This window comes from Odocoileus virginianus, chromosome 20 (assembly GCF_023699985.2).
Source record: "Odocoileus virginianus isolate 20LAN1187 ecotype Illinois chromosome 20, Ovbor_1.2, whole genome shotgun sequence".
Classification (NCBI taxonomy): domain Eukaryota; kingdom Metazoa; phylum Chordata; class Mammalia; order Artiodactyla; family Cervidae; genus Odocoileus; species Odocoileus virginianus.
Window position 1 is genome coordinate 6,467,553 of NC_069693.1, and position 13,650 is coordinate 6,481,202.

At 55.6% G+C, this 13,650-nt stretch overlaps 3 protein-coding genes across 9 annotated transcripts; 2 read left to right on the forward strand and 1 right to left on the reverse strand.

The window, feature by feature from the left end:
• Positions 1-1,756: 1,756 nt before the first annotated feature.
• On the reverse strand, positions 1,757-3,304 carry FGF21 (fibroblast growth factor 21). Its single transcript, XM_020888408.2, has 3 exons — positions 3,070-3,304; positions 2,845-2,948; positions 1,757-2,154 (listed from the first exon to the last, which is right to left on the reverse strand). The coding sequence occupies exons 1-3, from the start codon at positions 3,302-3,304 to the stop codon at positions 1,864-1,866; spliced, it is 630 nt and encodes a 209-aa protein (XP_020744067.2). The 3' UTR covers positions 1,757-1,863.
• A 2,457-nt stretch (positions 3,305-5,761) lies between these two features.
• Positions 5,762-9,109, forward strand: FUT1 (fucosyltransferase 1 (H blood group)). The gene is made up of 2 exons (XM_020887856.2): positions 5,762-5,849; positions 6,365-9,109. Exon 2 carries the CDS (start codon positions 6,367-6,369, stop codon positions 7,435-7,437), a length of 1,071 nt encoding a protein of 356 aa, XP_020743515.1. The 5' UTR covers positions 5,762-5,849; positions 6,365-6,366; the 3' UTR covers positions 7,438-9,109.
• Positions 9,110-9,712: 603 nt separating this feature from the next.
• IZUMO1 (izumo sperm-oocyte fusion 1) lies at positions 9,713-13,586 on the forward strand. 7 transcript variants are annotated; one of them, XM_020887865.2, is made up of 9 exons: positions 9,723-10,460; positions 10,825-10,899; positions 11,162-11,248; positions 11,515-11,535; positions 11,863-11,943; positions 12,127-12,227; positions 12,500-12,653; positions 12,996-13,197; positions 13,441-13,586. In XM_020887865.2, exons 1-9 carry the CDS (start codon positions 10,223-10,225, stop codon positions 13,514-13,516), a joined length of 1,035 nt encoding a protein of 344 aa, XP_020743524.1. In that variant the 5' UTR covers positions 9,723-10,222; the 3' UTR covers positions 13,517-13,586. The 7 variants fall into 7 exon arrangements, with proteins under 7 accessions (XP_070306678.1, XP_070306677.1, XP_070306676.1 ...); XM_070450577.1 differs by having other exon boundaries at positions 9,713-10,460; positions 11,863-12,227; positions 12,500-12,584; XM_070450575.1 differs by having other exon boundaries at positions 9,716-10,460; positions 11,863-12,227.
• The last annotated feature ends 64 nt before the right edge of the window (positions 13,587-13,650 follow it).

Consider the following 13,650-nt stretch of genomic DNA (forward strand, 5'->3'; position numbering starts at 1 on the left):
CTGACAGATAACATTGTATAAATTTAAGGTATACCTGTTAGTTTGATACATTTATATTTTGCAATATGAGTGCTATTGTAGTGATAATTACCACCTATCATGTGACACAGTTTTCTTTTGAGTACTTGGACAAAGCTCCATTCTTGTGAAAACCAATGGAAGCAAAATCCAGATTGATTTTGGCAGGAACTCCAAAGGAGAGAGAAGGTTCAAGTACCGGTGGGGAAGTAAACAGAGGAGATATAGCTCTCTCTTTGAAATATTGGTGGTGTGGCTGTGCTGAAAGGTTATCTTTTTTCATACTCTATGGAAACAGCAAAGAGTGAACTCTGAGAACAGTGGAGCTAGGAGAAAGTTATCCTGGGCCACCCCACGCCCTCCAAAGCGAATTCTTAAATGTACTTTCAGGAGAGGGGCTTTCCTGATGATGGCTCACAGTGTAAAGAATCCGTCTGCAATGCAGGAGACATGTGAGATGTAGTTTCAATCCCTGGGTCAGGAAGATCCCTTGGAGGAGGAAAAGGCAATTGACTCCAGTATTCTTGCCTGGGAAAATCCCATAGACAGAGGAACCTGGGGTGGTGGGGTGGGGGTGGGGGTGAGGTGGGGGAGGTGGGGTACCGTCCACGGGGTTGCAAAGAATTGGACACTACTGAGTGACTAACACGTCCATGCTTCAAGACCATAACGGTCTCCTCAAGACCTCCTGTGAGGCTGCAGTGATCAGTCAGAAACCCGGGACCCCACCACAGCTGACCCAGCCTTTCTTCACCCCTCAGTGTTTGGCTGCACTAAGGTGTCCCCAGAGACTCTGGACTATCCGTGCCCTTTGACAGGACAGTATTTGTTATTCTTCCCTCACCCCCTCCCTGACCCCAACCACGTGTTTATGTTGTGGAACTATTGCTCTGCGGTAACTCAATAACGGGGACATTTTTTTAAATGGCACAAGCAGACCCACACCCTCATGGGAGATGTAGTTTTTATGGGTTCATTTAGCACTAGGAATGGTCCTAGAAGTGTAGCCTAAACCTTTGTCTTCACGTCTTTCCTAACCGGAAAATAGCTTGAAGAGCAATATGGAAATCTAGATGGTGGAAAGGAAGTGGGGACGGGCAACTTGCTCACTGAGATTGGATTCTGTGACAGTCACTCGTCTCCAAGGTCCTTAAGCACCTGCAGAGAAGTGTTTAGATTCTCAAGTCCTTTTTCTGAGACACAGGACTCAATCTCCAGTCCCTTCTCTCTCAGACCAGGGTGCCCAGATTCCCCTGCTCTCCTGGGATCCAGGTGTCCAGATGGCCAGACCTCCGAATCCTCGGGACCCAAAAGGGCCTTCCTAGCACCAATTGTATCTCCAGAATCCAAGAGTCCTTGCCCCAGCCCTGAGGACCATCCCTAGTGCTAAATGAACCCAAAAAACCCACATCTCCCAAAAGGATGTGGGTCCGCTTGTGCCACTTTAAAAAATGTCCCCGTTATTGAGTTACCGCAGAGAAATAGTTCCACAACACAAACACGTGGTTGGGGTCAGGGAGGGGGTGAAGGAAGAATAACAAATACTGTCCTGTCAAAGGGCACGGATAGTCCACAGCCTCTGGGGACGCCTTAGTGCAGCCAAACACTGAGGGTCGGCCGGGGAAGGGGTGCAAAAAGGCTGGGACCTTCCCACAGCGTGGCTGGCAATGGAGGGGCAAGGAGAGACGCGGAAGCAGACTCCCCATTTTCTCCCTCAAACCACATAAACTCACTCTGATCCTCCTCTCAGACTCTTTATTATCTCAAGTAAGAAAAATAAAAAAATAAATAATATAAATAATGCAATAAATAAAGAGGAGACCCAGTAACACACAGCGGGCGTCTTCAGGAAGTGTAGCTGGGGCTTCGGCCATACGAGGGTCCCACTATGCTCAGGGGATCCGAGGAGCCCACGTCGGGAGGCTCCGGGGCCAAGATCCCTGGAGGATCCGGGGGCGCCTGGGGCAGGCCCGGCAGCGGCAGGAAGCGAGCAGGTCCCCGCGGGGCCGGGGCCCGGTTGGACGAGCGCTGGGGGGGCAGGCGGAGTGGAAGGCCCAGGGTCTCCGACTGGTAGACGTTGTATCCGTCTTCAAGAAGCAGCTCCCGGAAGCTGCAGGCTTTGGGGTCAAAGTGCAGCTGCGGGGATGAGACTCAGATCAGAGATGTGGGGATTCCGACACCCCCTTGCTCCTGCAGGACTCCCAGACCCATCCTCTCCCAGACTCAGGAGTCCAGGCCCCCCAGTCCCAGGACTGCTGGGGAGCTGGGGGAACCCCTTAATTTCTCAGCTGCATCGTTGAGGTCCCGGCAGCCCCTTCCTCCTGGACTCCAAACCACGGAGGCAGGTCCCTCCTTTACCCCTAGGTGGCGCTGCGAGGCCCACGCACTTCCCCGCCCCCCACTTCACAGAGACGAATATTCCCGCCCAGGGATCAGGGGAGGCTCTCTAAGTTCTGGCAGGGGCATCTGGCTCGCACCCAAGGTCAGGTTCACTTTACAGGCCATCGATTCCCGGAGCGACCCTTCGCCCAGCATGAGCCAGGCCTGTGGGAACCCGTGAGGTCAGTCCATGTTGCGAGTCACAAGACTTGGCCTCCCGGGTCATTGACTTGGGGCCGGTGGTCGCCCTGCCAGAGCCTCCGTTTCTTCTTGTGAACGTTGATGACCACAGCGCCCTCCTCTGGGGATCGTGGCCAGGTTTGGGGCATGCGGAGAATGTCAAACCAAGCCTGACCAACATCAAAGGTGCAACCTCGTCCCTCAGATTGTGAGGATGGGGAGAGCGAGCGAGGGTGGAGGGCAAGGACGGGGATCTTGGAAACTCACCGATCCGTACAGCTTCCCATCTGGCCCCTGACACAGAAACCTGGATGTTTTAACTCCCAAGATCTGAATGACGCCTGGTTTCAGGGCTTTCAGCTCCAAGAGACCTGAGGGGAGAAAGTGGTCAGGGACTCAGGAGGCCTTTGCTTCTCCCCCAGACCCAGGAGTCCAGGCCCCAATTCCCTACTGCTTCAGGATCAAGCCCTATCTCCCCAAACACATACTCACTTTCAGGGCTCTGGCGGGCCGCCCCCACCACTGTGCCATCGGCCCTGATCTCCAGGTGGGCCTCTGTGTCCTGGGCATCATCCGTGTAGAGGTACCGCTGGCGAACTTGGCCCCCAAACTGGAGGAGGGGGCTGGAGTCCGGAATGGGATGCGCCTGGCAGGTTCCTAGCAGAAGGACAGCCAGCACAGGGACCCGCAGTCCCAAGTGCTTGAACTTGGCCCCGTCCCAGCCCATCAGTGGCTCACGTCCTCAGGTAGGGCCTGGGGTCTGGGGTTTGAAGAGCTGAATGGTCTAGATCCTGTTTCGGAGCCTGATTGCCCCGGAGAGCAGGTTCTCAGATGGCTGTTCCAGTAGTCTGGGTCCCCTTGCACGTGGGCTCACAGCTGACCAGACACCAGATCTCTTGGGATGGATGCAGACACTCCAGAATTTATATCCAGACAGACCCGCCCCATCACCTTCCCGACGCCTGACCCGTGATATTTGACCCACTTGGCAGATGCTAGGATTCCACGGTGTCCAGGTCAACCTGGACGGATGATGCAATCGGGGGTCCTTCCAGCTGGGGGCCTGGCCTCCACTGTGTGAGGCACCAGGGGGATAGAAATCTGATGAACTGGGACCTGGGTGAAAGCAGCTAGAGGGCCCAGACTGTTTGGCCTGAGGGAGGAGGGAGCTGGGGTTTCAGACTCCTGGGTCTGGGGAAGGAAGGGGCTGGGGACCTTGACTCTGCAGCCTGAGCAGGAAGGGAACAGGGACCCGCCTTTCTGGCTAACTGAGGAGATCATGCCCCACAACTGGAATTTCCGCATCTCACCTGAAGTTCTGGGTTTTCTGAGGTTTGCTGATCATCAGGAAAGCAGCTAGCTCCACAGGATCAAAGCGTCCTTCTCAAGCAAACAGGTGTCATGATCTGGGAGTTACAAGACAAGCTCCTGAGTAACTGCAGCCCAGGCATTCATGCCCCGAAACATCCCAGCTTCCTCCTCCTCCTGGGTCCTGATGCAATCCTGATGTTTCTTTCACCACAGACGCTACCCAGGATCAGACAGGTGCCCTCAAAATAGCCTGGGGAAGTGGGGGGGTGGGTGGGTAGGGGTGGGGTGGGATGGTGAGAGTCTTTGACTCGGAGTTGGCAAATGACTCAGGCTGCTCAGGGAGAAGTTAGACCCAAGATCCCAAGGGGAATGAGGGGGTGAGCAATTTCCTGGAACCAAAGGGTGCAAGGTCTATGGTAAAGACCACCTCCCAGGTGGCTCCGTGGTAAAGAATTGGCCGCCAATGCAGGAGATGCAGGTTCGATCCCTGGCTTGGGCAGATTCCCTGAAGGAGGAAATGGCAACCCACTCCAGTATTCTTGCCTGGGAGGTCCCAAGGACAGAGGAGCCTGGAGGGCTGCAGTCCATGGGGTCGCACACGACTCAGCAGCTGAGCAACAGCAACAAGGGTACTAGAGTCTGATCACCTGATCTGAATAAGGGGGTGACTGGAGGGCCCAGATTTCTCAGTCTGAGGAGGGGGCTGGGGGCTGGGGAGTCCTGAATCTGGAGAAATTATGATCACATCCTGGAGAATCAAGTCCAGTCCCTGGGTCTCTGATTTCTTGAATGAATAGTCAGACCACTCCGGCCACGGGTGGGATGGGTGCGGGTGGGGAGCAACAGTCGCAGGGGAAAAGGTTTCAGGTCTGCAGGAAGAGCCCAGCGTTTTTTCCTTGAAGAGGCCTGCTGCGACCTCTGAGGCAGGCAGGGAGGAGAAACTCTATTCTATTTTTGCTTTCTCCGTTCTTGACCTCGGGAGAGGCGGGACGTGCCCTTATAGAAAGTAGAGAGTCAGGTGCCGGATACTAAGATTCCCTCGAAAGGACACCCTGGGACTCTGGAATTTGCCAGTGCAGGGGGGTGGGGGAGGGATCAGCGGCCCCTGGGGGGAGTGGGGACACGTTCGGGCCGGAGGTTCTCACGCCGGGATCCTGAGAGCTGGAGGAGGCTTTGCATCCGCGCGTGGAACAGCCTGGCGACCAGGTTCTCCACCAACGCACCCACCCCCACTCCCGGGGAGAGCACGCGGCAGGGGGCCGAGGATCGCGCTCGCCGCCGGCACCAGGATGCCCGGGTCAGCACCAGGCGCCCGGGCGTGGCCGGACTGGGAGCATCCAGGAACACAGGGTCACATCCAGGATGGTGAACGCAGACACCGGAGTGGAAGAGGGAGAAGTCGACGGACCGGAGCATCCGGATCCAGCTTGGCAGTTGCAAGCTAGATCTCAAGCGTCCACGAGAAGATGCGGCTGCTAGGGAGGCCAGGTAGGCTGCCTGGGAGGCCAGGTAGGCTGCCTGGGGCTGGAGGTGGGGGGGTGGGGGGTGGGGCGGAGCGGGCTGAGGCGAAGGTTCTCCGGGTCCTGGGAGGGCAGGGGGCGGGGGCTGCAGTTCCCAACCTGCCGAGCCAGGACTCGGCGCCAGGGATGGGGCGGGGCGCTGCCTCTCTGAGCTACCTGCGGGGCCCGGGAAGGGCGAAGGCTGTGATTCTCGGAGCCGCGCCCACTCTCCTACCTCTCTCCTCCCGGAACCTTCGCAGCCAGTCGGGGGAGGAGGCGCGGAGAGGGAGGGCCGTCTGGTCTGGGAACCTGGAGTCCAGGTTTTCGAGGAGGGGGGTGGAGGGGGGCGGAGGTGGAGGGGGGCGGAGGTGGGTCCCCCGCGGGATGTGGTCTGCAGTTGCAGCCGGAGCGTTCCATTCAAGCCCAAGCCGACTGTGGATCCGCCGCTCGCCAGGAGCTCAGGTGAGTGAGAAATGTGGATGCCTCGGACCCAGGAGTCGGGCCCTCAGTCCCAAGAGGCGCACCCCCAACCTCTAACCCCCTACGGCACCCGGGAGTCTCCTCCACTCCCGACCCCCCAACTCCTGCTCCTCCAGGAATCAAGGTCCTCCCCCATCCAGGCCTGGGTCTCCTGCCTCTCACCTACTTGATGGTCCCTTCCTGTCACCTCCGTGGTGGCCTCTGCCCCTCACACACAGGTACACCCAGAAAGGAGTTGGGGGCAACATTGTCCCACGTCAGGGCACCCGAGACACTGAGATTCCCAGATATGGGGACAAACCACTAATTTTCACCATCTTCCATTGCTGGAAATTCCAAGCCCTTAGCTCTTGCTCACTCAGATCCAAGAGCCCTGATTCCTTTTACCCTCAAGCCCAGGAGTCCAAACTCGTTGTTTCCTGGTTCCCTCAGCCCTCTCCCCCCGATAGTCATTCTCAAGCTCTAATGTCTCCTCATCTACTCTTCTTGTCCGGCAGCCATGTGGGCTCCCAGCCACCGTCACCTCTGTCTGGTCTTCCTGCTAGCCTGTGTTTTTGCCTGCGTCTTCGTCCTCCTCATCCACCACTGCCTCTTTCACAGTGGCTTAGGCCTGTCCCTGCTGTGTCCAGACCGTAGGCGGGTGACCTCCCCCGTGGCCATCCTCTGCCTGAACCCCAACACCACCTTTTCCTGTCCCAAGCATCCTGCCTCTGTCTCAGGAACTTGGACTATTGACCCCAAAGGCCGGTTTGGGAACCAGATGGGGCAGTACGCCACGCTGCTGGCCCTGGCCCAGCTCAATGGCCGCCAGGCCTTCATCCAGCCCTCCATGCACGCCGTCCTGGCCCCCGTGTTCCGCATCACGCTGCCTGTGCTGGCGCCGGAGGTAGACAGACACGCTCCTTGGCAGGAGCTGGAGCTTCATGACTGGATGTCAGAGGAGTACACCCACTTGAAGGAGCCCTGGCTGAAGCTCACGGGCTTCCCCTGCTCCTGGACCTTCTTCCATCACCTGCGGGAGCAGATCCGCAGCGAGTTCACCCTTCACGAGCACCTGCGGCAGGAGGCCCAGCGCTCACTGAGTGGGCTCCGCCTCCCTCGCACCGGGGACCGCCCGAGCACCTTCGTGGGTGTCCACGTGCGCCGCGGGGACTACCTAGAGGTGATGCCCCTCCACTGGAAGGGTGTGGTGGGGGACCGCGCTTACCTCCAACAGGCTATGGACTGGTTCCGGGCCCGGCACGAAGCCCCCGTCTTTGTGGTCACTAGCAATGGCATGGAGTGGTGCCGGGAAAACATTGACACCTCCCGGGGGGATGTGATCTTCGCTGGAGATGGGCAGGAGGATGCTCCTGTCAAGGACTTTGCGCTGCTCACACAGTGCAACCACACCATCATGACCATTGGTACCTTTGGCTTCTGGGCCGCCTACCTGGCTGGTGGAGACACCATCTACCTGGCCAACTTCACCCTGCCTGATTCCAGCTTCCTGAAGATCTTTAAACCTGAGGCTGCCTTCCTGCCTGAGTGGGTGGGCATTAATGCGGACTTGTCTCCACTCCAAATGTAGGCTGTCTTGAGGAACAGGGAGACTTTCTGAAATAGCCTGATCCATGTAAGGCTAATGGTATGCATCTCTGGAAGTCCAGAAGATTCTAGAGAAGCTTGTGGTCCTGCAGGTAGTGGACACCCATTTCTAGAGTCATTCTAGTTGGCTAGACTTAGTAAAAAGGGGCATGGGTGTTTCTTGCCACTGCTGGAACATTCTAGAATCAATGGAAAACCTTTGCATGGTGGTGGCGATGTCTGGAAAAGTTTGTGGCAGTTCTAGAAGGCACAGTGCCCACCTGTTCTTCCCAGGCCATAACCAGAGTACTTCTAGATCACTGCCCGCAGTAACATGGAATTCACCATTCCAGTGTTGACCATCCTGGCCTTTTTTGAGAAGAGATAGTTCTCTTCTCTGGGTCAGCAGGACTGAAGGAACTCACGGGTGTTCTGCAGCAAGCACCTATCAACTCCCTTTCTGTGGCTCTGGAATGATTCTAGAGGGGTGGGGAGATGTTTTCTGGAGAGGGTCAACTCTAATGCCTGTAAAGAGCCCTGCAGGGCCCTTCCAGAGGGTATGGGATTCTAGAATTCCGGGTAACCTCAGTGAAGAAGCTAACAAAGAGACAACCAGTAGGTCAATAGCTCACCACTGCTGGAAAGGTTGATGGAAGACAAACTTATCTGTAGCTGGGACTGTGTGAGCAAAGCGGAACTTTACTTAACATTTCAGCCCCTGAAAAACCACAGATATGCTAAAGCATGTGATGGGAGGGGGGAGGGATGGTGCTGAATGCTGCAGCCTAAGGAGCAAGGCTCTGCAAAAATCTCCGGACACTGTTGTTGTTGTTTTTTAAAAAAACTCCAAAAATGTGCACACCTTGACTCCAAGTTCAGTTTGTGTCTGCCAGCTAAGGAAGTTTCCTCCTCCATAGCTGGGCTGCTGGGGGTGATGGAGTCGATTTACTGAGGTGGCTAGTGGTAAAGAACCTGCTTGCCAATGCAGAAGATGCAGGAGACTTGGGTTCCATCCCTGAGTCAGGAAGATCTCCTGGAGGAGGAAATTGCAACCCACTCCAGAATTCCATGAACAGAGGACCTTGGTGGGCTACAGTCCATGGTGTCATAAAGAGTTGGACGTGATGGAGTGACTGAGCACACACAGCATACCGCTGGCATAAGAGTGCCTTCTGGGCTTGCAGAAAACAGTGGGTATTGTGTCCCTTGCCAGCCACTCTCTGTCCCTGAATTCACAGAATCTCTAAGTCTAGCTTTGGACAAGTGAAGGATGAAAGAATCAGAAGGTATGCAGACTCCAGACTGGTCTCCAACCCAGGCGCGTGGAGTCTGGACAAGAGAATGGGATTTTTTTTTTTTTTTTTTTTGGCCATGCAGGACAGCATGGGGGACCTTAGTTCCTCAACTAGGGATGGAACCTGCAACCTCTGCATTTGAAGTTCAAAGTCTTAACCACTGGACCACCAGGGAAGTCCCAGAAAATGGAATTATTGACTTAGACTTTTAGAACTTCCATGAGGCTTTTTGAAAGAAATGAAGGTAGATACCTTTATTACAGAGTTGTCAGAGAATTTGAGACCTTTTCTAGTTTTCTCAGGGAGTTTTGGGGGACCAGTCCCTACTCGACTGCTGTAGGTGGGAAAGAGGGATGTATGAATTAAAATCCATACCACCAACCCATCTCTGCAGGTTTTTTGGAGACTTGTGTGCATAAGGGTGTGTGAGTAGGAGTAAAGGTGTGGAACTTCCGGGGACTTCTCATTTCTTGGAACATGAATTCCTTCTTTCTTAGTGCCCTACTTGTGTGATTTGTGGTCTCAGAGACCCAGTTCCTTCCTCGGAGACTCTCTGCATTGGCCCCCAAACCGCTTCCCCCTGGGACCCTGGTATCCAGCCCCACAGGCTGGAGAGAGAAGGTGGGGTGGGGCGTGAACAAAGATTATAATCCTTGAACTACATTTCCCATAAGGTTATGGGGTCGGCTGCTGTAATCAGCTGGGGAGACACCCGGGACCTTCTGGGAAGTGTAGTCCTAGGGCTAGAAAGGATCTTTTCCTACGTTTTCGTGGCTCGACGACAGGGTTTCCAAAGGGCCGTGGGCATCTAACCCAAAGCCTGAGTCGGGACTCTGAGAGGGGAGGAGACTGAAGGCTTGAAGCCCTTTCCTTGGCTCTGGAAATCAGAGCCGACAGGGATCTTCCCCTTCGGTAGATGCTGCGAAAGTTCTTCTCTGAAAAGGCAGCTGTGACATCACGGAGCGATAGGTGGGCCCTCCCTTTGTCGCGATCCAATCAGACTAAGAGTTGGGATTATGGGCGGGGCCAAGCAAACTCCAGGGACTCTCTCTTGGGAATCTGGGGCCTCACGTGGGTAGCAGGGAGGAGGAGGCTGTGGGCGTTCCTAGTAAGGGGCAAACCGTGACTGTGACCCCAATCAAGAGCTTTCTCTACCACGCAACCAACCTTACCCTCACCCCCAACAAAACTCTTAATTGTAGTCGTGGGAAAAGATTAGAGTTGGAAGGACATCCCCTTCTTGGTCATCCTCTCTGAAAGCTGTCAGAACGTGGGCTCTTCAGCGAACCCTAGTGTTCGAGGGTACAACAGGAGTCAAGGTCGGGCGTGGAGTGCTTCAAGACTCCTCGGTTCTCTAATGAGAAGTGTGAGCCCTGCCAACTGGGGCCCCGTTAGTCTCGGGGAAGGGCTTCTCTCCATTTAGCGTTCACCTTCTCGGGTGGGCGTAAGAAGACCCTCCCCGGAGTTCGGCACGGACTGCGCACTCTGGTCGCAATGGGGCCGCGGGGGCTTCCCCTCCTGGTGGCGACTCTGGCCGGCTGCCTGTTTCCTGCCAGGGGTTGTGTCATTTGCGATCCAAAGGTCAGGGAGGCGCTAAACTCCTTGGAGATGGATTACCTGCCTGGCCACCTGGAGGCCAACCATCACAAAAAAGTGATGGAAAAGATAAAGCAGGCAGTGGAAGATTTCAAGGACCTGCCGATTGGCGAGGACTCCTATATGGGGGTTGTCGGTGAGGGCGGAGATCGACTCCTGGATCCTGGGAAAGGAAGGGTTCTGGGGCTAGGGTCGCTGGGAGGTGCTGAGAAAGGACTGAATGCGGAATCGCCTGGGTTCGGGAATGGAAAAGGCTGGGATGCAGATTCTGGGGTTCTCCAATGGCTGGCAAATACAGTTCCCCTACATTTTATCCTGCAATTTTATGTAATAAAACTACAACTCCCAGAAGGCAACGGGGTGGGGTAACCCTTTTACCAGACCTACCCTTGTCCACTGGCCCCATGGGTACTGTAGTTTCTAAGACTAGGTGAGCGGATGAGACAGTAATGCTTGGAATCTGGGGGTTCTCTCTCCCCCGGCCCCCCCTCCCCCCACAGATGAGGCCACACTAGAAAAGGCATCCTGGAGTTTGCTGAAGGATATGAAACGCATCACAGATAGTGATGCAAAAGGTAAATGCTCAAGCGGGCCGGAGAGGGCTTCCAGAAACTCAGGGAAGTGATTGCTGGTGACCCCTGGTCTGGTGGTCAGGTACTGGACTCTGGAGCCAGCATTCTGTTAAGTGGTCTTTACATTTTTATTGTCCTACCCTGAGAAGACCGGAAAGCTCAATGCCAGGCTCTGCAGACAGAGGCCAACTCGGGGGCCTCACATCTGGGAGGGGCAGGAGGGTGGGGGTGGGGACCGCTCTGCAGCCTGCCTGCTTCTTCCCAGGTGAGCTCTTCGTGAAGGAGATGTTATGGATGTTGCACCTGGCAAAGAATACCTTTGCCAGCTACGCTGCTCAGTTTCAAAAAGAGGGTGAGAGAAGATGGGAGTCTGGCACCACAGGCTTCTCCTTTCACAGTCCTAGAGCCCCTTTTCCCCGCCTTCTGCTTCTCTGACCCGTCAGCTCTCCCAGCCCCCTGCCCCCTCAGACCCAAGGACCCAGATACCCATGTCTTTCCTTTCTCGAATTCAAGAGCCCCAGACCTAGCCTGTTCCTTCACCCCTTCTCTCATCGCTTTTAACTTAGAAATCATATTCTCTCTCTCTCTCTTTTTTTTTTATTGTTTCTTCCGAGGCAGCTTTTTGTCCCAACAAATGTGGTAAGTCTCGATTATGAGAAATGGTCGTCCATCCCTCATCCCTGCCCTGTCAATACCCAGTGTCTCTTTTGGGTCTGTGTCTCATTCTCCCCGTCGAGAGGTTCCTGGGTCTCCAATATTCCTTGGACTTCTTGGGGGAAATGGTCACATAGTTTTTGCACTCTTTACTGAGCCTAGTTAGAGCCGACTTCCTACAGGGCTATGTTCCAGCCCTGACTGACCTCCCAGGAGATTCGGCTCTTGATCCCGCCCCAGCCCTTGGCCCCGCCCTCTCCTTTTAGCCCCGCCTCTCAGTGGGAGAACACAGCCTCGATCTTGCCCTTTCAGGTTTGATGTTGCAGCCTCTCATCTGGTGCAGTACCTGCCAGAAGCAGGTTCACTCCTGTCTAAAGTCTAAGAATTGCGGAGGTGAGAGAGCTGGGCCCAGCCGGAGGGGTTGGTGCCAGAGGGGCGGAGCCAGAGGAGAGACCGAGTCTGAAGAGGGCGGAGACTGGAGCCAGACCAGGACAGGCGGGGCGAGACCAAGGGGAAGAGGGTTGGGAGAGGCCCAGAATCTTGAAGGAGCACCCCACAGTAACCCCCTATTCCCAGAGCGCGAAGTCAAGGTCCATCAAATGGAAGACATGATCCTGGACTGTGAGCTCAACTGGCATAAAATCTCTCAAGGCCTGACCGATTACAGCTTTTACAGGGTGGGGCCCTCTAACTCCCGTTATCCTTGAACTCCAAGTCCATCAGGCTTGTATAAGCACCCCTAGCCCCTGTATCCACAGGCTTGCATCCACAATGCCCATAACCTATGGCCGACCAAGTCTGACTTCCTTTTATCCCCTGGGACCTCACGTCCTGAACAGTACACCCTGGACTCCCACCTCCCCACTGAAGCCCCATGATCGTCTCACCCCCGTACTCCCCTAATCACTGAATTCCCCAGGCCTCTGTGACCCCTTGAGCTTGGGTCTAGGTTTGGAAGAACAATTCTGAGACCTTGGTGTCCAAGGGGAAGGAGCCCATCCTGACCAAGACCATGGTGCGTCCAAAGGATGCAGGTACCTATCGCTGCGAGCTGGGTTCCATAAAATCCAGTCCAGCCACGATCATCTATTTTCACGTCACAGGTCAGTGCTGCGGAGTTGAGAGAAGTGGGATTCAGGCTCCTGAGTTTTTGGGGCGCCCGGTTCCAGGCGGGTGGCTTGCCTCAGGGGCGTGGCCTATGCACATAACTTCCTGTCGGGGTGTGGCTTCAGGCCACGAGGGTGTGGCTTCCTGCCCCGAGTAAGGCTGCTGGTCACCCGGCCGGGGCTCCCCTCTGGGTGTGTCCCGGCTTCAAGCAGTTGGGAGGCGTGATTATGTCCCGGAGGACCTGGGTCCTGGGGCGGCTTGCCGCGGGGAGAACTTGCCTTGGTCTTGGCAGGCCCTTAGCGCTCTCCCAGGATCGCTTCTTACCTCTCCTCTGTCAGTATTGCCCAAAAGAATCCAGGAGGAGATACCGTCACCAAACACCGAAACTCAGGATGAGACGGCCCAAGGAGAGGTGGCTTTGGATCGCCCCCACTCAACCGTCGAGCCACAGACTCCGAAGCCGGAGCAAGTGCTGAAAAGACGCCTGTTCGGGGTGCTGATCTGGGGCTTAGTGGTGGTCACAGCCGGCGTTCTATCCGCGTGAGCCGCCCACTGAAGAAGGCAGGGCTTGAAGTGAGAGGCGGGGTTTCCCGCTACCCAATGCAGGCGGGGGTCTGCGAGCCGAGGAACGCTGAGAGCTGGACTGCCTTTGGGAGCCGGGCTCACCTAAGGAGCGCGAAGCTTGGATCACTGCTAGAATAAGATCAAACCTAGGGAGGCTGGGAGGGGTGGTCCTCACTCAGGGAGGACCTAACCTGTTTCCGCTCTGTGTGCTCCCATCAGGATCCTTTTCTCTCGGTCTGGCAAAGTGGTCGATTTCATAAAGTCCCGGTTCAGCACTGGCAGTCGGACTGTTTAGGACTCGGGGGTTTCAAAGGAAAAGATCAAAGAATCCAGGAGAAAAATAAATATTTATCTGGTGGTCCAAGTATCTGACTCATTCCCCTGGACTGATTCCAACTTTTGGTCTCCCCCCACCCCCAAGAGAAGTTT